Source organism: Vanessa tameamea, chromosome 20, assembly GCF_037043105.1.
Source record: "Vanessa tameamea isolate UH-Manoa-2023 chromosome 20, ilVanTame1 primary haplotype, whole genome shotgun sequence".
Classification (NCBI taxonomy): Eukaryota; Metazoa; Arthropoda; class Insecta; order Lepidoptera; family Nymphalidae; genus Vanessa; species Vanessa tameamea.
In genome coordinates, this window is record NC_087328.1 from 2,420,211 (window position 1) to 2,446,705 (window position 26,495).

General features: G+C 35.3%; 1 protein-coding gene across 1 annotated transcript; it reads left to right on the top strand.

The window, feature by feature from the left end:
• Positions 1 to 6,397: 6,397 nt before the first annotated feature.
• On the top strand, positions 6,398 to 25,894 carry LOC113403781 (UDP-glycosyltransferase UGT5-like). Its single transcript, XM_064217971.1, has 8 exons — positions 6,398 to 6,577; positions 20,496 to 20,586; positions 21,519 to 21,708; positions 22,044 to 22,235; positions 23,075 to 23,294; positions 23,859 to 24,078; positions 24,398 to 24,614; positions 25,581 to 25,894. Exons 1-8 carry the CDS (start codon positions 6,431 to 6,433, stop codon positions 25,849 to 25,851), a joined length of 1,548 nt encoding a protein of 515 aa, XP_064074041.1. The 5' UTR covers positions 6,398 to 6,430; the 3' UTR covers positions 25,852 to 25,894.
• The last annotated feature ends 601 nt before the right edge of the window (positions 25,895 to 26,495 follow it).

Below are 26,495 nucleotides of genomic sequence, written 5' to 3' on the forward strand. Positions count from 1 at the left end.
CGGCAGTAACGGGTTGACGAGACGTGAATATCTTAAACAATCATTATAAGCCAGATTAAAATATTACGCAGTGTTTTAATAGTCAAAACAGGGAACGTTTGTAGGTCCGATCCCCTTATATTTTCAAATTTATTTATTTTAATATCGTATGTAGGCGGGTGGCAAAATGGGCCACCTAATGGTAAGTGGTCACCAATGCCTACTCCCAACATCGCCAATGCGCCACCAACCTTGGCTGAGCTGTTACGCTCCTTGGCCTGTGCTAACATTGGCTCTCATCTTTCAAAAAGGTCACAGCAATCCTACTCGGTGGTAAAATTTATGATGAATGGTACATACCGTCTGGGTATCTGGTCTTGCACGAAGCCCTAACACTTAGTAAAATTAAATATTTTTTTCAAAACAGGACTAAAATGTGATCACTAATAATAATTAATGTATTATTTGTATATCACCATTGAGTGAAATGTTTCTACTAAAAATATTTACCTAGAACAGTTTATTGTTACTAACAGTATCTAAAACGGGATATTTACCATGTTTTTTATTTTTATTTGGTGGAGCTCGATATTTCGACATTATCTACGAATGTCTTGTTCACGAGACTCCACCAAATAAAAATAAAAAACATGGTAAATATCCCGTTTTAGATACTGTTAGTAATAAAAATAACCATGTTAATTTAAAAAGTTTCTTGTTAATTTATAAATGCTATTTTTCAATACATAGGCCTCAGTAAAAATCGCTCGGTAACTGGAATATAATTTCTTAGACTTCGGCAAAAGTGTTCCAACTGTAAACGAAACAAAGGCATTATTTGGTTAAGAGACGACTATTATTTTTATATGTTTATTTTATTGTAAAAGTAGGCATCACAATAATACGCCACCAACCTTGGCAGCAAATATGTCTCTTGTGTCTGTAACTTAACTGACGCGCTCACCCTTCAAAACAAAGTACAACAAAACTAAGTATTGCTGTTTGGTGGTAGAATATATGATAAGTGCTAGGTACCTACTCGGACGGCCTTCACAACGTCCTACTGACAATTATAATAATAATTTGAATATATAAATGTTTCGCTATGCGAAATTTTAAATCCAGCAGCACTAAAAAACTACTGTTTTTGCTCGAATTTGATCCGTGACCTTTGGTTATTCCATGCGGTCTACCTATGAAGACGTACATTATTTTACATTTCGTTCAATTCAATAAGTAGACTAGCTAATGTCCCAATTTCGTATGATTTAAAGTTACACAAAAATTACCTCCCATTTGCCCCGTAAAGCTTTAATTCCCAATCCCTTCTAATTGAGCGTCTAGGTCGCGAAAAGAGTAACTATAACAAATATCAAGTCAATCGGATCTATAGTTGTATAATCGGAGGCAATGGTACTCTTAGCATTAGATGGCCCATTCGCATGTCCGATTAATCACGAATATCACGAATATCAATCGTTACTACTGCACGTGAACGATCTCAGAGGGGGAGATTTTTTAGTTTGTAATACTATTTAAGTAAATTGCTTGAGATGTTATTATTATTATAATAAAACACTATTCCTCTTGACTACATATACTTAACCACTTTTACTTCTTTCAAGTTAAGAGTGCCATTTTTATAATAATCCATAATTAATACTACAGATTATTTTAGACCTCGAACAATGACTAACGACAATTCACGGTCAAAGTTGTTTATTTTTCTCAACTCCTCCTACCATTGAAATAGACTTAAGCATATGTCCATTATCTCTGCTGCCGTAATTTTGTGTAATTTATACGACTGGTAATGTCATGCCACTTAAACAACGTACACGTGAACATTATATAATATATTTTAAGGTATTTTAATAACAATTAAATACAACACAATAATCATAAATATTACTGTTTGGTGTTAGAAAATGGAATGAGTAGGTGGTACCCAGACGCACTATACTTGGTGGTAGGGCTTTGTGCAAGCCCGTCTGGGTAGGTACCACCCACTCATCAGATATTCTACTGCCAAACAGCAGTACTCAGTATTGTTGTGTTCCGGTTTGAAGGGTGAGTGAGCCAGTGTAACTACAGGCACAAGGGACGTAACATCTTAGTTCCCAAGGTTGGTGGCGCATTGGTGATGTAAGGAATGGTTAATATTTCTTACAACGCCATTGTCTATGGGCGCTGGTGACCACTTACCGTCAGGTGGCCCATTTGCTCGTCCGCCTACCGATATCATAAAAAAAATATAACACAACACACAAATAAAAAAGATATGTCAATTTAAAAAATAATACATCTAAATATTTGAAACTTTGGTTAATAATAGTCTATATATGTATGATTAAAAGATAACGCGAACAAAAAAAAATGTAGAGATCTGTGATTTAGAAATTACCAAACCGTTAAAAAAACACCATTTGTCGTATCTCCACGATTTTAGAAGAATTTTAGAAGCCGCCACAGCTAGTATCGGAATACTTTCAATTAGAAGGCAAAGCCAAATTGGCATCAAAAAAGCTCGGTGTGCTCAGCAAGGCAAGACAGTATTTCACGTCGGCCCATCGCCTAAGACTATACAAGGCGCAAGCTCAGAATCAGCAGCTCGAATTATCGACGAGCAAGTCCTTTCCGATCTGCTTGATCTTTTGGCTTTGCGTAGAGATGTTGGATCACTCTGCATCTTCTACTGAATATTTTACGGAAAATGTTTCGAGAAATTGGTGGATTAATCCTGGCTGTTGAATTTCGACCTCCGGACGTCTCGTCAATATTCCAAGTTTCACCCGGACATATTAAATAGGGTCCAGCTTATTGGTTCACTGTGGATTCTTTGCTGGTTCGTGGTGGTTAAGGTGCATGTCAGTCACCTCGTGGTCCACCCTAAACAAAGGGGCTGGCTTGCTCGTAGCCCTCAGCTCAGACTGACGCGGCGGAATGCCACGGGGTCGCTCCTGGTACGTCTCTGGAGAGCAGAGTGGACCGTGTGAGCGGTCTCGTCGACAAGAACGGGGGCGTCGCGTCGGCCAGGCTCGCTAGGAGCCTCGGAGGTGTGGTTTACACCGGTGGTCAGCGGCGGAGCCAGTCATCCTATCCGCCGCAGGGCATCAGCCCTTGACGCCCGGCCTCCAGTGGCCGACTCGGGGGAGTTCGTCACATTGCGACACGGAAGGCGGCCCTAAGCGCGCTGGTAGGGCCGTAGGTGTAAGCCACGGGCGTGCACGTAGCTTCACCATTAGACGGCGTGGTGGAAACTCGAGGAATTTTATGTGGGTAGGACGGGGCATTAGGGACCGGTACGGGGCAATAGGCCCTGGTGAGTCCCACATACCCGTCCCGGTCCGCCGTCTGGGCGGCATGCGTAAATGCATATCCTCCTAGTAAAAAAAAAGTCACGCGAATGGAGTCGCGGGCCCCAGCTATATTTCAATATTTATATTCATATATATATACATTTGGCGAATGAGAGGCAGACAGAGAAGCAGATGTTGCGTTTCGACCTTTACGACACTGCTACAACATGTGTGTAGTACAAGTCTTTTTTTAATATATAAAAAAAATATTATTATTGCATTTACTTTTCATTTAGTTACATTTAAACGTTGCGACTGTTACTTAAGAGTTGGATGTCGTTGACCTTGCCCTTGGGCGTAACCGATTAATATGCCGCCGGCATTACCGATAAGTTATTCTGGTAACATTTACCGCGAAAATAGGAATCAACGTAACTCTAATATAGCTATTCCAAATAGATCCAAGCCCTAACTAATAGAAAAACAACTACAAAACCATCATATCAATATATATAAAACTCTTCCGTTACTGAGTGATGGAGTGACTGAGTGCCTGACAGACAAAGCACAGCCTAAACCACTGGACCTAGAGACTTGAAATTTGGCACACGTATACTTTGAGTATCCTAGAGGTGCACTAAGAAGGGATTTTTCAAAATTCCCACGGGCTAGGGAATAAATGGGATTTATATTTTCGAACCAAAGTAGCTCTATCTCCGTAACTATAATTATTAGGGGTTTCAAATTTAGCATGCAAGTAGGTTATAATAACAACTAAAAACTATTTTTAGGAAATTTTGGAATTCCCAAGGGATAGGGAATAAACGGGAATTTTATTTTTTCTTGAAAGTACGTAGTCCTAGAAACTTGAAAATCATGATGTTTTTGTTTATAAAATTAAGCAATATAAATTGATCCCATACTGCGTACATTTTGCTTAGGAGCAGGGCTCTGCTTGCATTGGAAACTTGAAAAAAGGGAAATATCTTCAAGCATCGTTCCCTTTTGGTAGATCTATGAGCTAAATATTTACATACCTATAAATATGTATATGGAACCCTCGGTCCACGTGTCCGACTCGCACTTTATTAGGTAGGTTAGTTTCAATTGAATAGTTACTTTTAGGTTTCATTTTATTTTAGTTGGTTTCTTTTTAGTTAGTAATTAGGTTTGAAGGTTAAAGTTGAATACAATCGTGTCACTGCATTTCGTTAAAATGATTCAGAAAACACACCTCAGAAAATATGTTTGCAAATCCATACTTCCATACTAATATACTTAATATTATAAATGCGAAAGTAAGTCTGTCTGTCTGTCTGTCTGTCTCGCTTACACGCCAAAATTACTGGACCGATTTAAATGAAATTTACACATATAGTCTAGAGCCTGAGAAAGGGCATAGGGCTACTTTTTATTTTGAAAAAAATGCTGTAAAGGGGAATGAAAGGTTGTAAGTTGTTGAAAATATAGTCATTTTTAGAACTAGAAGCATAAAACGTATATTTTAAGCAGTACACTTATAAACTAACATATCATGACACCCACTAAGAAGCGACTTTTGGAAATTCTACCCCTAAAGGGGTGAAATAGGAGTTGAACGTTTGTATGGAAGTCCGTCATTTTTGAAGTTAGAAGCATGAAACTTTATTTTTGGGTACTGATTAAAAATTAGGAGATACGTATTTAAACGTTTCTGAATATTCTACCCTAAGGAGGGAAATTGGGTTAACATTTCGTATACAGGTTAGTCTGGAAGTCCGTCATTTTTGAAGTCAGAAGCTATGAAATACACACCAATGTCAACAAAGAGGTCTTACTTAACGTAATATTTTAAGTTAATTTGTAAATATATCCAATTATTCATATTCTATGCGAGCAAAGCCGCGGGTAACAGCTAGTATGTATATAAAATTTAAGATGCAACGTATTTCGAAGGTTTTAGTGTATAATATTATTATACAGGGTTATTGGTAATTCGACGTATTCCCGTTAGGCCATATGTACCGATAATTATTGTTTTAATATTGACAAATAACCAGTGTTTATTCGTTTTTATAAATCAGAAGAAAAAAATAGATTTTAATTGATACTTTTTTTTAAATAAATATTTGAAGTTGCATTTTTGACTTATTTTGAAAAAATCTAAAAAACGTGATAACTCAAAAATGGTTCACTTTTGCATCATGCATATGGGGGTTAAAATTATCGCAAATAATCACCCCTATCACCTCCTAGACGGGAATACGTCGAATTACCAATAACTCTGTATAAGCCGTGCTTTGCAGTTTAGCACGCTTTAAATTAAGACTATTGAGGTGACAAGCTTGACTTTCGATGTGGGGCCTCTAGACAGTTGGTCATCTTTATAATCCAGCCCTCATATAGCCATTACAAAAATTCTATACATACGATCTTTATCACATAAACTAGGATATAAGAAAGAAAATAATACATTTATTTAATACTATATACAATTTATTAATATATACAGAGGTGGCGTAAGGCATGGGGGACGTGGGTAGGCCCTGGCCCTCGCGGTGGGGCCTCGCGCACTCATAGTTAAGGATAAAGATTAATTATAGTAATTTTCGGAAAATTTAACATTTTAATAGCTCCGACGTTTTTGGGGGTATTTTAAGTGCACTAACCTTATAATATATTTTTGCTTTCATAATTTTCATTCATTCATAAAAATGGACAATATAAACATATTTAAAAAGGCAATGCATGCATTCATTTCTAGTATCCCGTACCGTCGTATGCCCTGGGCCCCGAAATGGGCCCAGACAGCCCTGATCTTCTCCACATTAAATTACACAATACAGTCATGTATTTTACAATAAAAAAACAAAGAGTTAATCAATTAAAACGTTAATAAATGACAGAGATCTGACATCTATCGAAATACGAGCGAATTGAGAACCTCTTTCCCTTATTTAAAAAAATTCAACAAACGAAGACATTGAATATTCAGCCTTGTCATACAATGATATAGTCTCCTTTTGCAATTTTAACGCACGTCATTTTAACGTGCATATGTACATACATATGCACGATCACACTTTGACTTAGTAAGCACCACAATCAATTTATACACTGTCTTCTCGTCACAGTCAGTCAGTCACAGTATCGTATTTAAACAACAAGCAACAATGATACTAAAATATTTAATATCAACAATATTGTTAGTTAATATTTGTTATGGATACAAAGTCCTTGTCGTGTTTACTTTGCCGGGCAAGAGTCACGGCATCCTTGGAGAGGGTTATGTCAGACATCTCTTAAAAGCTGGACATGAGGTAGGTTTAAAAATTGTTTGTTTTTTTTTTAACTGGTGCTTTGAAATTTATGTCACGCTTGGCCGACTTGATCTTCTAAATATGTTATAAATTCTTATGTTGTTAAGTTATATGTAAAAGTCCTTATAAATATATTATAACCTTATAAATATACTATATAGTTGTCATATCGTATAGCAATATTTGTAGATGACTGCTTGACGCTGTTTTAAATCTAATGTAAGTCTAACTAATTTTCGTTTTTGTGTACATTATTTTTGATTTATGTAGAATTACTTTGTTTAATTTAAAATTAAAATAAATCACTTCAAGCCTTTGTAATTAACCGTTTTTATTAAGCCGAGTCAGTTGACAACTTAATTTACATATTAATAAATGTAAAAATATTTTCGAAATTATCTGTGTCCTCTCGGCAAAAATAAAAGACAAATTAAAAAAAAAGGTTAAAATACAGAATTACATAGCGTGACAAAGGATATTATACAAAAAAATTTTTGAAAATAATTTTTATTAAATAAATATGTCTTTTTTAATCTATTTCATTTTAAGTATAAAAAAACAGCTTAGAATATTTTACATGTAGGTAGAATGTATGAACTAAAACAAACGAACTTACTTCATTATCTTAATACGCGAGACAGCTACGCTTGAAAAAAGACACATTACCATTTTACTTGTTGCGTGGAACCAACCCAACTGCCAACTGTTGGTCACCAATATTTTCGACACATTATCATTGTCTACCCAACATATAAATAATCAAAGTAATAAAGTTGTATTCCTAGAAGTCGAAACCGTTTCTGAGATTCAAATTCAACTTGAGCTCCTTGCTCAGTTGAATTAACTAAGTACCTAAATACATAAAGATATGGTACGCATGTCTTGGAATTAGGAAAAGCTTTTTAAAATAAGAATGCAAATATAAAATGTTAAAGATACGTCACTTTGAAAGTTGCAAATTAGGACAGTGAAGTTTCGCTCAAAAATTGTTCAGAATGCGATTTACGAGTATACTTATATCGTATAGCTTAACATAAATAAATAATAAATAAATAAATAAATATTGGAAAACATCACATACATTACTTTGATCCCAATGTAAGTAGCTAAAGCACTCGTGTTATGGAAAATCAGAACCAAGTCAACATAGAAAACTAATGAACTTTTTATACATCGACTCGGCAGGGAATCGAACCCGGGGCCTCGGAGTGGCCCATGAAAACCGGTGTACATACAACTCGACCACAGAGATCGTCAAATATAACCATAATAACGAAAACATATATATTTGGACTCTTAGAAGCTTGTCATGGCCTTGGCGTTGGACTTCCCGTAGCATGTAAAAAACAAGTTTGCGTTTAATAACATTGAAAATACATAACAATAAAAAAAACGCTTTTGTACGTGTAATAAATAAAAAAAATGAACACACACTAAAACATACTTAAATACTAACTACACACATACACAGTTTTATATAAGCACATGATGCCTATATTATGATGACATAACATTCAGATGTTCATGACATTGTAACATCGAAATGAGTAGTTCGATCTGAGATAATCAAGAAGAACGGATCGATGAACATAATAATTAATTATCATTATTGATGTGCTTACCTCTATTAAAATTGCGATTTCTTCGTATCTGTCATTGCAAATTTAAGTATACTCAATTTATTTTATTTTTATGTAATTTAAAGATTTGGAAATAATACCTAATAAGAGAGAGTAAAGCTGGAAGCCTTTTAGAATTTTTTCTGCGACGAAGATGCGAAGGTCAATTTAATTTTCATCCAATTAGCAACTGTTCATAGTCAGAATTTACGACCAATCAAATAAGACTTAGTATTTAACAATTAAATTAACTAAAGAGAGCCATTTTTACACTGGTTTTGTGCTAGCTTGCCTGGATTGGAACCCCCTTACCAGTTTACCTTTTCAGCTTAGTATTATGTAATACAGTTAGTCGCTTCCCGCCGTCTGTACTCTTAGATCTTTTATACTAGCCAACGGATTTAAATGCCGTTTTTATCAATAAACAAAGTAATTCAAGAGGAATGTTTATGAGAAAAGTCAAGAATCTGCAACTTTATCTTCTTAAGTCTGTTCTTTTTGCTGTGTGAAGCAGGACATTCGTTTTTGATTAGTTCAATATTTAAAGAATATTTTTTTAATTCAATTCATCAAGCCAAATAGATTTTTGAAGGTTTTCATATTTTCTTAAATATCGAGAATGTTATTGTACATAAGTTAAGGAAATAAGAAAACCTAGTATGATATTGATTTAGTAAACTAAAACAAACTTTTTCGCTACCATTCGTTAGAGAGAGATGATAGTCCTTTCAATAAACTTAAAAATGTCCTGTCAAACGACAATCACTTGAATAAAAATATAGAACCTTTATAGTTGAAAATTTTAGGAAATCTGTGTTTCCAATAAATTAGTTATCAGTTTAAATCGCAGGCGCAGGACCAACGGCTTTACGTGCTATTCGAGGCACGGTAATCAACACAATTCCAACTTAGAACTTTAGGCTGCTACTGAGATTTTTTCTATAGAAAAACCCAATAATATTCTATGTGAGGAGAGTGCCCCCGCTGACTCGTTCGCTTTAGACGACCAGGGTAAAGGCGTCGGCGGTATTCGTACCTTTTCCCATGAGTATCGCCGGGAAAACGGGGCAAAGGCAAGCGATGCTGTGATACCCTTTTATATTTGTTAAAAATTTACCCTACTACTCGTTACTTGTAGCCGTCTCAGTAACACTTACTTGCTTACTAGCCAATGATAGCTCCTGTATTAGGCTCCTGTAGTAGATCCACATAAATACATATACACTTTAGGAATATTAAAATAATCGTTTCTTAACTATAGTAAATTAATCTTGTTAATTACGTATATTATTTTACGGTACGTGGTCACGTGATCACCACGATTGTATTACGTAAACTATTTAAACTAATAATCAGTTAAGTCTGTAATTATACTGACTCACTCGACTAAGTAAGATACGAAGAACAATTTCGTTTTGCATTCTAAATTTTAGATCATATAGTTTATTTATTCGTTTGGTTTAGCCAGCAGCCTTTTACAATTTAAATAATAAAAAAAAAATACATGAAAAATTCCCATTTGTACAAATCAATTTCAAATTTCGAACGTTCTCCTAAAAAGGACAAACTAAAGGAGGCTTCTGCTCAGAAATAAGACATTAACTAGTCGTTACTTTATGTGAAAAGTCTAAGTAAATATGTTAACAACCGAGTTACGGTGATTTGGACAAGTGTATCGCATATGTTTTATTATTGTTATAGTCGATATTGCGTCATTTCAAGTTCGTTTTCGGCGGAGAGTTAAGTTTGAACACCTGAAATTGGAAGTGAATAAACTCGGAAAGCAAGTAAGCAAGCAAACCGTTGGTGCGCCTGAATCCTCGTTCACTGTCATATGTCATAGAGCCGAGATGGCCCAGTGGTTAGAACGCGTGCATCTTAACCGATGATTTCTGGTTCAAACCCAGGCAGGCACCACTGAATTTTCATGTGCTTAATTTGTGTTTATAATTCATCTCGTGCTCGGCGGCGAAGGAAAACATCGTGAGGAAACCTGCATGTGTCTAATTTCAACGAAATTCTGCCACATGTGTATTCCACCAACCCGCATTGGAGCAGCGTGGTGGAATATGCTCCATACCTTCTCCTCAACGGGAGAGGAGGCCTTAGCCCAGCAGTGGGAAATTTACAGGCTGATTATGTATGTATGTTATGTCATATGTCCGACGTAGTTGGCAGGTCTCCCTTGAGGGACGCCGTAACCGAAATCGTCCAGGAAAACATCATGACGTGTACAGTGTACAATCACTAATTTCGAACATGTTTGGAATAAATATCACATAATTACGACGTAAAATCCTTGAAAAATATGCAATTTGTAAAAAAAATCCGGATTTTTTTATAAGCTATTATTAATTTAAGTGCTTCTAGTTATTACGATATTAAGTGCTTGTTAAAAATATAATTAATGTTATAAAATTTATAAACATCTTATATATTAATATAATAGCATGAGACGATTATTATACGATAGATGTACATATGCAGAACATTAAAGAGGATTCTTGATTGCAATTTATTAAATTGTTACGATTTAACAAAGAATTTATTTTAGAGAGCGGAAAAAAGTAACTGGTCAGGTGGAGACCGGCGCCATGACTGAGTTAGTGCGGACAGACGTCGTCAGTTTACAATGAAATAAAATTAAATCAAAACCTATGACAGTTTCGAAATTTGTAAAAATCTGTTGAATAAACGCGAAGTTTCGCATGCTGCCCACTAGTATACAAGACAAGACCGTAGTGTAATATCGTTCTATACAAGACAAGACCGTCGTGTAATATGTTCAATCCTAATTAAATATAATTTACCGTTTTATTTAGAGATGAGAAAATAAAGTCCTCCGCCGCCTTTCTGTGTCTGTTTGATCGCAAAAAATTTATAAGCCGCTGATATATATATAGACATATATTCTAATTATGAATAACTTAATTATAAAAATTGTTACATGATTTTTTTTTTTTTTTTTTATTTATAAATATTTAATTATAAACTAATCCGTAGGTAAATTCAATCTTTGTAAACAGACACGTGTTTGACCTAGATATATTTATTTATTTAAAAGGTACATCAACATCACACATATTCAGCACTTATAAATAACAGATAAAACAAGAGAAAAAAATTAGGACCTGATATGAGTGACAATTACAGATGTACACAACATTCACACAAAGGAAAAAAAAAAGCTTATTGTCTACCTGTTGAATTTAAGTAATAATAAAAAAAATATATATATATATATTAAAGAGAAATCATAAGACCTAATATACAAAACTAATATATAAAACCATAAATAAAAATCCACAAATGAAAAATAAAACAATTATATCTTAGTAACAGTACAGTGATAAAATGTGACTACAGACGAATTTTTTTGTTGATAGATTTTATTCTTAAATCTGGGCAAGGCATCAGAAAATATGTCAAGATGCGGGATCTTAGAACATAGTTGGTTGTACTCAGAGCAAAGTCTATTCATAGGACAATGTTTGCCGACATTTGTGCGAGAGACGGTTGTATGAAATATTTTATAAATAGGCGTTCTAGGAGGTCTAACGGGTACTGAGATGTTAATATACGACAGAAGGTGCTCACTTCTGACTACCCCGTTAATAATTTTATATAAAAATATCAGGTCATGCATTTGCCGACGTTTAGACAAGGCTTCCATTTTAAAGAAATTTAAACGCGTGTCATATGGTGTTCTATGTGATAATCCACTACAATTAAAAGCAAGAGATCTGGTAAATGCACGTTGTAAGTTTTCTATTCTCTGTGAATGAACTGTATACTGGGGTTCCATACTTGGGACGCATATTCAAGAAGACTTCGTACAAGAGCATTATATAGGGTAATCTTGGTGTTACTGTTAAAAGTTTTTGTGTTTCTCTTTATGAAACCGATCATTTGTGATGCCTTCTTGACTATGGTTTCAATATGAGGAACAAATGTGAGTTTTTTGTCGATTGTAACCCCGAGATCACGAACGTCATCAACTTGTTCAACCGATTCTCCATTAATTGTGTATTCAGCTGGACAAACGTTTATTTTCATTTTGGTAAAACAAATGTGGTAACATTTTTTTGGGTTTAATTTCATATTATTGAGTGCACACCAGTGTTGAATACCATTCAAATCTTTTTGGATTAATTGTACGTCACAGCAAGATTTAACTGTCTGATATATTTTAAGATCATCAGCAAAGAGGGAATATTTGCTATGACGTAAGTATTGAGTGATATCATTGATGTACACTAAAAACAACAGTGGACCCAAGTGGGAACCTTGAGGAACTCCTGATTTAGCATAATATACGGCTGATTCATACCCTTTAATAGATACTATTTGAGGACGATCAGTCAGATACAACTTAAACCAATTTAAAACAGGACCATCAAAACCAATTGACTTTAACTTTTTAACTAAAATGAAGTGGTATACTTTATCAAAAGCACTGCTAAAGTCAGTATAAATGACATCTACTTCACGTGTTGCATCTAATGATTGGGAAATATCAGTAACAAAAGAAAGTAAATTAGTTTGTATTGAATAGCCTTTCCTAAAACCATGTTGGTGGGGTGTTAAAATATTATTTATCGTAGGATAAACGCTGGAATAAACTAGGGTCTCAAATATTTTTGAAAAACAAGACAAAATAGAAATAGGTCTATAGTTTTTGATGTCATCCTGCGCACCTTTCTTATAAATTGGTAAAATTCTTGCCTGTTTCCATCGTTGAGGAAATTTGCCATCAGTAAGGGATCGATTGATGATTGCCACTAATGGTCGAGATAAATGAGCAGCACAACGTTTTGCAAACAGAGACGGAATGTTATCAGGTCCAGCACAGGTTTCAGTGGAATTTCTCAACGAACAGTAAATAAAATATTGCAAAAAGAATACATAAATCAATCCACCTCCAATAGTCCGAAGTTGGCAAAGTTGGGTAGACCAAATAAATTATTATGTCTAGGTCTTGACGATTTTGACTACAACGTTATACGCCGATTAGTGTATAATTTCCATTTGATATACAAACACGTACCTACAATTAAAGCCCTGAAGTCCAAGTTATTCGAAGCCATAAATTTTAAGGGATGTGACTTTACGCTAAGAAAAATTCTTAGAAAAATGAGATTTCGGTATAAAAAAGTTGAAAACAACAGAAAATTACTTATCGAGAAAGATAATGTTCGTTTAAAAAGAGTAAAGTTTTTAGCCGCGATAAAAAAGTACAGATTGCAAGGGAGAGAGATTGTTTATATGGATGAAACATACATCCATACCTCACATTTGGCAGGTAAAAGCTGGGCTGACTCGTCAGAAAACGGAGTGAAACAGTTAATTTCTAAAGGACAACGTCTTATAATATTGCACGCTGGTAGTAGAAAGGGGTTTATACCTGGGGCATTGTCAAGTTATCAGTCTACTGATAAAACAGGTGACTATCACAACGCGATGAACAATGAAAACTATGAAAAACGGCTTCGTAATCAACTCATTCCAAACTTAGCTCCACATTCGGTACTAGTAGTAGATAATGCTGCATATCATAATAAGTACGTAGAAAAACCTCCTAATTCAAATACCAGGAAGCAAGACATGATTGATTGGCTACCCAAACATAACGTTCCGATTGATCCGTCATTAACAAAACTTGAAATATATGAAATTATTTGCAAGTACAAACAAGACTTTGTAGAATACTCTATAGATAAACTTATGAACGAATATGGACACAGCGTACTAAGATTGCCACCATATCATCCTGATTTCAATCCGATTGAAAACATATGGTCTCAAATAAAGGGATACGTATCCAAAAGAAATATCAGTATGAATATGACTACTGTGAAACAATTGGTACAGGAAAAGGTTAATACGATTGGTTCCGATGTTTGGGCCAAAGTATGTGACCACGCCATCAAATGCGAAAACGAGTACCGAAAACACGAACCTGAGTTGGAAAATTATATGGCTAGTTTTTTAATCACCGTTCATGAAAACTCTGACGATGATACACGAGAAAATAGTTCTGATTCTGACTGTGATATGGAAGTTGGAAGTATTTGTTTCGCATCACACTGTCCACCCCGCTCCTCCTCCTCTTATTCCGCTGTCATAATCGAAGACGTTCATCCAATCAGAAAATCATATTTATTTATATTAATTTCTCTGCTGGTTTGTTTTGTTTTATGTTGAGGTGTCTTTTTTGTTATGTCATAGTATTTTTAATTAATTATAAAAAAATATTGTTATAAGAAAGGTCTGCAAGATCCTACTGTAGTTTTGACTTATAGTTAGACTTTTGGGGTTCCAATCCTTATAGAATCATTAGATCATCCCAACCGGAATTTGGTTTTTATCAGTGCGTTTTATTGAAATAAAACATCCTCGGTAACTAGTTATATTTTTGTTTACCTAACGAATTCTTTATATGATAGATTCGTGGTGGTTTTAACATCTCAGTGTAATATACGTCAAACGGGCAGTTTGACATTTGACATTGATAAATAAAGTATGCTATTTATTTGATACCTACACGTAATTCAATATAGAGCCGAGATGGCCCAGTGGTTAGAACGCGTGCATCTTAACCGATGATTTCGGGTTCAAACCCAGGCAGGCACCACTGAATTTACATGTGCTTAATTTGTTTATAATTCATCTCGTGCTCGGCGGTGAAGGAAAACATCGTGAGGAAACCTGCATGTGTCTAATTTCAACGAAATTCTGCCACATGTGTATTCCACCAACCCGCATTGGAGCAGCGTGGTGGAATATGCTCCATACCTTCTCCTCAACGGGAGAGGAGGCCTTAGCCCAGCAGTGGGAAATTTACAGGCTGATTATGTTTATTATGTATGTACGTAATTTAATAATACAGTAATTCATAGACACATCGGCACCATTCAGGTGTTATCGTTGTTCCGAGTTTTGCCGATAGGAAAGGATTATTCACTACATCTGTACATGGAGCTCTCGATCGCTGGTCTTGTTAGCTCAAATGATACTTTTTTTATTCGCTCGCTCGCTCAAAGAGTTAACATTGTTTTATTACGCTCGCCAAATTATTAGTTTAAAATCAACTGTTATCATTTTTAACTAAAGCCTTATTGGTGAACACTGTTGTCAATTAAGTGAGATATCTCAGTGCAAACACATATTATTCGCAAGATACAACGAAGAACATCTTTAAATTATTTCGCGCCTGACCTACGACAATAAGTTGCACCGCAGTCGCATCTATGACCACTCGGCCAGGTCAGTGACCCTTGCGCTGCTGATAAGACATCGCTCGCTTGTTTTTTACTATACTTATAATTGCTGCATTGAAAGAAAAATTAATACGCATAAATGCGGCGGTTGTCCGAATGAAATAAAATCTGCTGCTGTCTTTACATAGTATGCGTTGTAAAAAAAATTATCATGTTATTTGCACAAGACATTCAATAACAGAGTATAATAGCATGAACCCAGATTTATTGAATGCTTGGATTTGTGATTTATGTCGTTGCAAAGAACCAAAGAAGGGCAACAACACTAATAGTCCTGTACGCACGTCATCACTTAACGTACAACAGGATTATGTGACACAACGTAATAAAAAATCATCATGGAAATGCCTATCTGCTGACGCGATCCGTAACATCATAGGAGAAGAATTTCGTCAGGTGCTAACGACCGAATTCAATTTCAAACTCCAAGACATTCTCATAGTAGTTTCTTCGCTTGAGACAGCTGTCATCGTTTCACCAAGAGTTGGAAGTGGTAAAGAAGCAATTATCCACTCAAGAAAATACTCTAGAGATAGTACGCGCAGAAAATAATTCACTTCGTTCCGCTAATGAACTAGTAAACTCCCGCCTAACATAACTAGAGCAACACTCTCGTGCATGTAACATTGAGATTCATTGTGTACCGGAAAACAAATCTGAAAATTTGATGAACACAGTACAGCAGCTGGCTAAGGTCATAAAATGCCCATTCGACACGACTAATATACAGTTTTGTGCCAGAATTGCTAAAATGAATAAGACCAGCCCTCGCCCGAGATCTATATTAGTAAAATTCAACACACCACGCCTTCGTGATGAATTTTTAGCAGCAACAAGCAAGTTTAACAGAAGCAATGTTGACGAGAAGTTACACAGCGGTCACTTAGGCATTGCAAACACAAAAAAGGTACCCATATATATATATCGGAGCATTTGTCGCCTGAAACCAAAATGCTACTCGCCGCCGCTCGACAGAAATCTAAGGAGCTAAATTACAGGTCTGTGTGGGTGCGTGACGGTAAAATTTACATGAGAAAATCTGAAAACGCAAAATTCATTCAGATACGTAATCATGATTGTATTAATAATTTGTCATAAAATAGCTAAAGTTGACTAACATATTTTTTTTATTTCTTAAAGGCACTTTAAATGGTTTATCTGTCTACTATCAAAATGTAAGAGGTCTGAGGACGAAAACCTTTGAATTATTTAATAATATTGTATGTAATTCATATGACATCATTATATTGACTGAGACATGGCTGAATAATAGCATCTTTGACTCGAGTTATTTGACTATAATAGGTACACAGTTTACAGACGTGATCGCATGAGCAGTGGGTTTCATTCTAAAAAGGTAGGTAGAGGGGTCCTTATAGCCGTTTCGAAACATATTGAATCTTATCGAATTCAAGGATATGAATCTGTTTGTGAAGATATTTGGGTTAGCTTAAATATCTGCAATAAGGGCGTTAACAGTGAGACTATATATATATGCGGAGTTTACATTCCTCCTCCCGTTTAAAAACACATACTCAAACACTTTATTGACAATACTAATAGAGTATTAGAATCTTTTGATGGCACTTCGTTAGTGGTGGGGGATTTCAATTTGGGCAAATGTTATGGTCTAGGACGACTCATACCTATGTAGGTAACTCCAATAGCGCACTGCATAACATGCTGTCGGACTTTTCATCCCTTAATGATTTAAAACAATATAACTTCTTTGTCAACAATAAAAATAAAATTCTTGACTTAGTGCTTTCAAATAAATCTCAAATTGATGTATGTGAATGCATGCACCCTCTTATTTCTGTAGACGTATCACATCCACCTTTAACATTTGTTCTTGAAACTAGACAAATGCCAGATCTGCTTCCTGATATATCCACTCCTAAATACTGTTTGGTAAAGCAGATTACGTGAAAATTCAACAAGAATTAAAAACCATTCCTTGGGATGACCTCCTCGGTGAGTGTGGCTCTGTTGATGCTATGGTGGCTATATTTTATGATCAGTTACATATTCTTATTCGCAAATACGTACCCTTATCCAAACCTAAAAATTACAAATACCAATTCTGGTTCAGTAGAAGTCTAATTAATTGCATAAGGGAAAAATGTACTTTATGGGAATGAAAATACGTAAATACTGTAACCCTCGCGATATTATGGCCTTTGAACTTTTAAAAAAACGTTGTGACAGATTATTAAAGGAATCACACGCTAAGTATCTGGAGAATATAGAGAAGGCGTTGCGATCGAATCCTAAGTTGTTCTGGTTCTGCCTAAAAAAAATTACAGAACGGTTCGCACTGAATTGGATGCCATCTGTCTTCAGAATGATCTAAACAACTTAGTGCAATGGTGCAGGGCAAATTGCATGAGTCTCAATACTTCGAAGTGCTATGTAATAAAGTTTAGTACGAAGAGAACATCTTTTGAAAGAAATTAATCGATGGAAATACCCTATCGGAAGTTGAACACATTCGAGATCTAGGTATCATATTGGATACTAAATAGATATTTACATGTTGACGACGTAGTAAGTAGGTCTTTCAAGATCTTGGGATTTGTATTGCGCAACTGCAAGAGTTTCAAAAACGCTGAGACGAATATATCACTCTTTACTGCATTGGTTCGTAGCGTTTTGGAGTAAGATAGTATAGTTTGGAACCCTTACTTTGATATATATAAAAATAGGTTAGAAAGTGTACAAAAAAAAATTTCTCGGGCGTTTAACCTACAGTCTCAATTTAGCTAAAAAACTACAAAGCTATGACGAGAGGTTATCATTTTTCAAACTCCTTTCGCTTCAAAACCGTAGACGCGTTCTAGACAACTCATTTATGTTCAAATTAGTCAATGGGTCAATTGAATCATCTTGTCTGCTGTCTAAAATAATGTTTCGTGCTCCTTCTAGATCCTTCAGAGCATCTACTTACACACCTTTTGTCGAAAGTTTTGCTCATTCACGTTATGGTCGTCTATTCCCAATGAACAGATTAATTATTAACTACAACAGCATATATAAAATAGCAAATTACTTACATTATAATAATAAGAACGAAAATAATTCAACGGTTTATTCAGACATTGACATTTTTAATGATAATATACGTTGTTTTAAGAAAAAAACAATAATGTATATAAATTATAATTCATAGCCTATAATAATCTAGTAACTCCAAATGACTAACTATGACTAACGAGCCGAGATGGCCCAGTGGTTAGAAAACGAGCCGAGATGGCCCAGTGGTTAGAACGCGTGCATCTTAACCGATGATTTCGGGTTCAAACACAGGCAGGCACCACTGAATTTTCATGTGCTTAATTTGTGTTTATAATTCATCTCATGCTCGGCGGTGAAGGAAAACATCGTGAGGAAACCTGCATGTGTCTAATTTCAACGAAATTCTGCCACATGTGTATTCCACCAACCCGCATTGGAGCAGCGTGGTGGAATATGCTCCATACCTTCTCCTCAACGGGAGAGGAGGCCTTAGCCCAGCAGTGGGAAATTTACAGGCTGATTATGTTATGTTATGTTATGTAAATCCAAATGGTTATCCTGGTTTTAAGATGTTACATACAAACTGATAATTAATATTCTTATGTATAATTCAAACTTTATATATTCATTATGACATTTTACAAATTCTAACATTGTATTTAAACTCACAATCGATAGTTTTGCTTAATTTAATTTATTTTTAACATTTTGACATAAAACCGTATTTAGACTGTTTTCCCATTGTCTCTTTTTTATTAATTTTATTATGTTTTTTATCAATTAGCTTTTTACGATGTTGACATATATTTCAATTTCCAAGTAATCTTAGAACACCTGTAAAAAAGTACGCAATTACCCATTTACTTATTATGACTTTTGGTTTACTGTGTATTTTTTTTGTACTACTTGTTGGTGTTGTCAAATAAATAAAAATAAAATAAATAAAAATAAAATAAATAAATAAAAGATACAACAAGCGTATAGACGGTGTACCATCGCCGAGAGTTTCAAAATCCTTTTTTTTATTATATCGGTAGGCGGACGAGCAAATGGGCCACCTGATGGTATGTGGTCACCACCGCCAATAGACAATGGCGTTATAAGAAATATGAACCATTCCTTACATCAACAATGCGCCACCAACCTTGGGAACCAAGATGTTACGTCCCTTGTGCCTGTAGTTACACTGGCTCACTCACCCTTCAAACCGGAACACAACAATACTGAGTACTGCTGTTTGGCGGTAGAATATCTGATGAGTGGGTGGTACCTACCCAGACGGGCTTGCACAAAGAGGTTCTCAGTAAGAGGTTCACGACGAGTTTTTACAGCCGGAATTACGCTTATTTCCGTCTGGCTCTCATACATCGTCAAGTGTATGAAGTGAAACGTGCGAGAAGGACTTTGATTAAAAAATAAGACCTTGCATTATTATGTACGTGATATATACCTACACACTCTGATATGAGTATAAGCACTCTGAAGTAATAGGTTATCTAACTACCCGTACCGATATTTTATGGGTCAATGTTTTCCTGATGGTTTTGTGATAAGATGAATCAAGTTTTACAGACTGTGACAGTTTGTGATCTCTGTACTTCTCTGTAATCAATGTAGTCTATATTTTAGAATAAATACTTTAATTACGTTTTTTGCCTAAGGATTTATTAATCATGGTCATTTATATAACAAATAAACGGAACTGACGATGAATCAATTACAAATTGATTCATTACCTAATTCTTTTAAGATAACTCATTTTTTTTTGTAATCGCTATTGTAATATGAAAAAATATTATACATGTAGACATATATATGTATATATATGCATTGGCAGTATTTCTTTTTAGTCTGAGATTTTCTCAAGATTTTTTCCATCACGAATAATTATAAACACAAATTAAGCTCATGAAAGTTGAGGTTGTCAGTACATGTCTGGATTTAAACCAGCAATCTTCGGTTAAGATGTCATCTTTAAACTATAAGGTATTTTATTTTTTTCAGGTTACCTACGTGACCCCATTTCCGGAGAAGAATCCGCCGAAGAATCTTCGATATATAGATGTTTCCGAGAATACTAAATGCTTAAACATGGGTAATATTTATGATTACTATTTTATAATAATGAAGTAAGCATCAAACGTAATGATATAATATATTAAATCTTGAACCGAAAATCACTAGTGCTCGGCTGCATACGACAAAAGAAATCCTATAACAAAGAAACGATATCGTGGTCACCTAACAAATAGGCCAGTGGATGGTAGTAGATTATGATATATCCGATGGAGCTGTTACCTTTCTTCGTACCTTAATTGCATTGCCAACTACTAAATCTATGACAACTTGACATATATATATATGTGTAAATATACCGTTAATGTATTTATATTTGTTATTCAATCACATAGCTACTCTTTGGAAAGTGTATATAGTCCTCTCACACACGGGCGAAGCTGCAGGCGTGAACTAGTCCAAAATAAATTAAAAACTTGCTTTAAGAGGGTTTAAGGGTGGGTTTCCTCCTGCTAGGCCTAGGTCAAGTCGGGTACGGGCCTCGAGGCATGCCACCTTGTCCGGGCTTTTCCTCAACGGTAGCAATTAGCTACCGTGTCTTTGATTGACCCAGTGGTGTGTCCAAAACTTGCTTTAGAAAGCAGAGACGCGTTGTTCCAATGATCTGATAACAACTTTGTGAAAATTCAAAACGTATTTTCTTCACGAATACTATGAAAGTGTTGATCATGATATTGATTTGATGTCTATCAGAAGTCATAGTTGTTTATTTATTTCAGTCTTTATACGATTATAAATGGTCATACATAATGTACAGTTACTCGAATAGCACTCCATTACAATTTTGACAGTTATGTATATTTGTAATTTTTTTTTTTGGAATACTGACGTACTCATGCACCCGTTAGCTTAAAGCATAATTGAAGAGCTAGACTATGATTCGAACTATTACCAAACATGAAGCTGAAATTCCTTTAAAACAAATGGAACAATCATTTTTTAATTTTTCAGGCATCTTCGACATAAAGGTTATTATGGATAAAGAAATAAATTTGCAAGACCAAAACGTAATAATACCGATCATGGACAACTTTTGGGAATGTACATTGAAAAAAGAAGCCTTGCAAAGATTTCTGTATGATCAAAATGAGAAATTCGATGCTGTTGTAGTTGAATGGCTGTACAGTGAACTTGGTTCTGGGTATTGTATATTAAAAGTTACTAAAATTTTCTGAATATACATTATCATATCTTAGTAAGATTTTGGGGCATGTCCAAGGTTCTCTTAAAACAAAATTAATGAGATTATTTGAGGCGTGGCAAGTGAGTGTAGCTTTAATGAATAGTAAGGTTTAAAATATAGTACACTTATTATTTATTTTTAATTATTATTATTATTGAAGGGAACAATTCTCACAGCCAAAAAATGAAAAATGAAACCGTTGCTTGTGATGTCTTGCGATGGAGAATTTAGACTCAAAACTGATTAAATTTAGGAAGGAAAGAGATTTACTTTTTCTAATATCTTAATTTCAGCTTCGCTACAGTTTTCAACTGCCCTCTCATCTGGTCTTCCTCCATGGATCCTAGTACCTTCGTACTGTCCCTGATAGATGAACACTTAAATCCAGCGTACACTGTACACCATATGTCCAAGGATTACTCCTTTTCGTTCCTAGACAGAGTTTATCAATTGTGGAGTGTGGCTAGAGTGCGATACTACAAATGGTAAGGCATCATATGTTACCACTTACATCATATGTTACATCATATTTACCACTTTATATCTCTCTATACTAATTTATCGATAAAGTTGATGTCGTTCTGACCGATTTCGATCACGATAGCCAATCTCAAGGAAGGCTAGCTGATTTAGGACATATTATAGTGCACAATTGTGTACACAAACTAGTATTGCATATCGATAGTCCACTATCGATAGACAATTGTTAGTCTATCTATAGTTAAGGGGATAGTAATGTCACGTGTCAATACTATCGATAGTGTGGATAGTATCGATAAATCTCGTGAGCAATACTGTTGACAACGGCGATACTATAGATACTACTATCGATATCCTGAATAGTTTTTGAGGTCAACTATCGATAGTCAGACTAACGACAGTCCTGCAATACAGACGCAAACACAGATGAATTTTGTACTTCCTCATTGCCATAATCTGATTGAGCGACAAATCCGACAAGCCTGGGAAGAGTTCAGGAGGAAGACAAACGGTTTTACGTGCGTGAATAAACTACTAAAGCAATGTACATCGAACTATACCACTATACTCTGGTATAGTAGATGCAGCACGTTTAAGGGAAGATATTAGCATATAAAATTATTACATAGGTTGCTGCGGAAATGGAGGTTCACCTATAAATTAAGACTATTGACGTGAACCCTTGTATCTAATGTATTGGCAAAATTTAATTATTTTAACACACATACATATTCAATTTTATTAGAATAGAATACCAATATTTTTTTAAATAAAGTAATAATAAAAAATCAATACAGTACAAATGAGGTTGGTCATTATAACATTACCTAACTTTTGTTTTTAGGGCTAACTCCAACAATGAAAACGAATTATTTAAACAATTATACGGACCTATTGTTGCAAAAAAAAACCGAGAACTGCCCGAGTTTGATGAAGTGAAATATAACGCGTCACTTATGCTTGGGAACTCAAATATTGTTGCAGGAGCCGGTATAGCTCTGCCACAAAACTACAAGCATATTGGTGGTTATCACTTCAAAGAGGAGATTGAGCCCCTGCCTAAAGTATGTCTTGATATCGACACTATTCTAGAAGAAATAAGTGCATAGTTTGAGATTTCAGGGAAAGTTTTAGTATTCACAGCTGCACAGCGCAGGTTAGGCTACTCAGTACATCAGGGCAGCGCAGTACCGCGTAATGTCCCTGCTATTTAGCGTTTAAAACACGATCTGACGTCTGTAGGGACTACCTTTAGACTGTTGAGAAATATGTTTGATCACCTTTTCCGCTTTCTCCAACTTTGTAGCACATGTTAAGCCCCACAATAATAATGAGTTTCAATAAATGCCCTGATTTGCTTGTTCTGGGAATTGGGTATCCAAGACGCCTATCAGCAGATATTCTGACTGCAGCGTAATTACGACTGCAGCTGTGCGAGAAGCAATCTTAGCATGGCATCTATGGTATCTTACGTCACCGAATCTAGAGCTGACTCCTTGTGACAGGGAAGCCTGTATTTCCTTTTTTCCCTAGACAGTACACCGGTAGACTTTCCATTACACCTGTGATTTGCTCAATTATCTAAAAATCATAAATAACAATGTTAATTTATGTTTAACTATTTATAGGACATGAAAGAAATCGTTGAAAATGCCCCACATGGCGTAATATACTTCAGCATGGGCAGTAATCTTAAGAGCAGCAATATACCAGATAAATTAAAAAGGGAGCTTCTTGATATGTTCAGTGAATTTAAAGAAACTGTGATTTGGAAATTGGAAAAGACTATACCAGACTTACCGAAAAATGTCCATATATCTCCCTGGGTACCTCAACAAAGCCTATTGGGTAAACAAAACTGGTATTTTTTTAAGAATTTCACTGAAATAGCAAATATATATATTTATTATTTGTATATATATTCCTGAATATAAGCTTATAAATCTCAGATTATTAAACAAAATATGGATCGTATGGACGATCAAGGTCAAAGATCAAGGTTAAAGTATTAACAAAAAGACTAGTCGCTTTTAATTTGTATTCGGTTTTATTGCTTTACTTGAATATTACGTGCGCTCCATCTACGATGTTCTTTAATATGAGTTATTAATGAAAGTAACAATGATGATAAATCTGGGTTTGTTAATTGTTAAATCTATATTTTCAGCTCATCCAAAATGCGTGCTCTTCATAACCCATGGAGGTTTCCTTTCACTCCTCGAAACATTGCGAGCTGGAAAACCAATTATAGGAATACCGTTCTTCGCTGATCAATATCTTAATGTCAACAGAGCAGTTGCTAAAGGTTTTGCAAAACGAATAGACTTTGGCGAAAATGTCATTCCTTTGAAAGAGGCCATTAAGGAAATTCTGGAGAACCCGAGGTATGTTTTCTATAATCTTAATATAAAAATATATTTTATAACTAAAAGATACGTCTGCCAATAGTCTAAATCATCTAGTCATTTCCAAGAAAGCAGGTTCATGTCTAGCAGAACTAATTTTTGATAAGCTTAATATATTAATTACTAGCTGTGCCCACGACTTCGTGCGCGTTTGAATTTAATAAAAACCGTGACTTTATTATTATTTTACGCATAATTCCAAAATAACAGTAGCCTAAGTTACTTCTTATTACATCAGCTATCTGCCAGTGAAATTCCCGTCAAAATCGGTCCAGACGTTCCAGAGATTAGCCGGAACAAACAGACAGACAAAAATTGTAAAAAATGTTATTTAGGTATATGTACCGTGTATACATACATATGCATTTAGTAAAACGCGGTTATTTTAATATTACAAACAGACACTCCAATTTTATTATATGTATAGATCTTAATAATTAATCTCGTTTTTGTATTAATATTGTATTAATGTAATTACTTGCCTGGATTTGAACCCACAAACATTGGTTAAGATGTAAGCGTTGTTACCTCTGGGCCATCTAGGCTCCGGTGTAGCATGTATAGTGTTTATGTGTAATAACAATAAAAAATAATTACGGTTTACAAGTGAAACGATCAACAAGAAATGTGGTTTTATCGTGACTTTTGACTTATGACACTAACAATTACGCAAGCTAAGGTTACTCCGGGTCGTTTAAGTCCATTCTGAGTGCAATTTGTTTTTATGATGTCTTAAAGTGTCGTTGCGGGGCATATGACAAAAACAATTTAATTATATTATATTATTTTGAAATGGCGAGTAAAGGGAGTTGAGAAAAAAATGTGTCAGCCGCCAGGTGCCGATATTTCCGAGATTAAAGACGACCCCTGTATCGAACAACTAATTCGTCTTTAAAGTAAATAATAGATAAATATTTTAAAAATCTTCTTCTTTTAATATTTCAGTTACCAACAAAGGGCTAAAGAGCTCTCAGTCCAATTCAACGATCGCATTGTCCCTCCAGGCAAAGAGCTCGTGTATTGGATCGAGCACGTGATAAAAACAAATGGCGCTCCACACTTGCGCTCTGCAGCGCTGCACGTCAGCTGGTACAAGAAAATGTATCTAGATCTACTTTCAGTTACAGTAATCGCTTTAGTGATGATTTTCGTGATCATTAAATATTTGTTTACCTTTATGCAAGTCGACACTCATCAGAAGAAAAAAGTGCATTAGAATTTTAATTATTAAATTAGCAAATATATTTTATTCATCAGAACATTACGCTTTTCATTTATTTTGATTTAAAACAATTTCAAAACTAGCGAAAACTAAACGATGAAAAAAACAAGTTTATCTAATGTATTATTATTATTTTTATCAATAACTAAGACAGTCAGTCAGTTCAACTATTAATTATGCTTTATAGTAATTATTATTATTACAGACTCCTCCGACGTATACCCTTTTCTTTGTGTTGGTCGGGGAACTAGGACGGGTATGTGAGACTCAACAGGGGCCATGAGGGCCCCGTGCCAGGGCCTAATGCCCTGTCCTACCCACTTAAACCATTCTCGGATTTCCACCATGCCGCCGAGTGGTGAGGCAGCGGGATCGCCCATGGCATGCAACCACGGACTCACCAGCGGCTGAATACATGGAACACACGCCTAGTGTACGCCTTGCCGTTGCCCAGGGTGCACCACGAGGAGGTGACTGACATGCACCCCCCGACGTATACCCTACTCTAACCTTCTGCCGTACTGTCAAATATTATAGAATTAATCAAAGACGAAGAATTAATGAGCCTAGGCGGCCCGGTGGTTAGAATGCGTGCATCTTAACCAATGATTGCGGGTTTGAACCCAGGCAAGCACCAC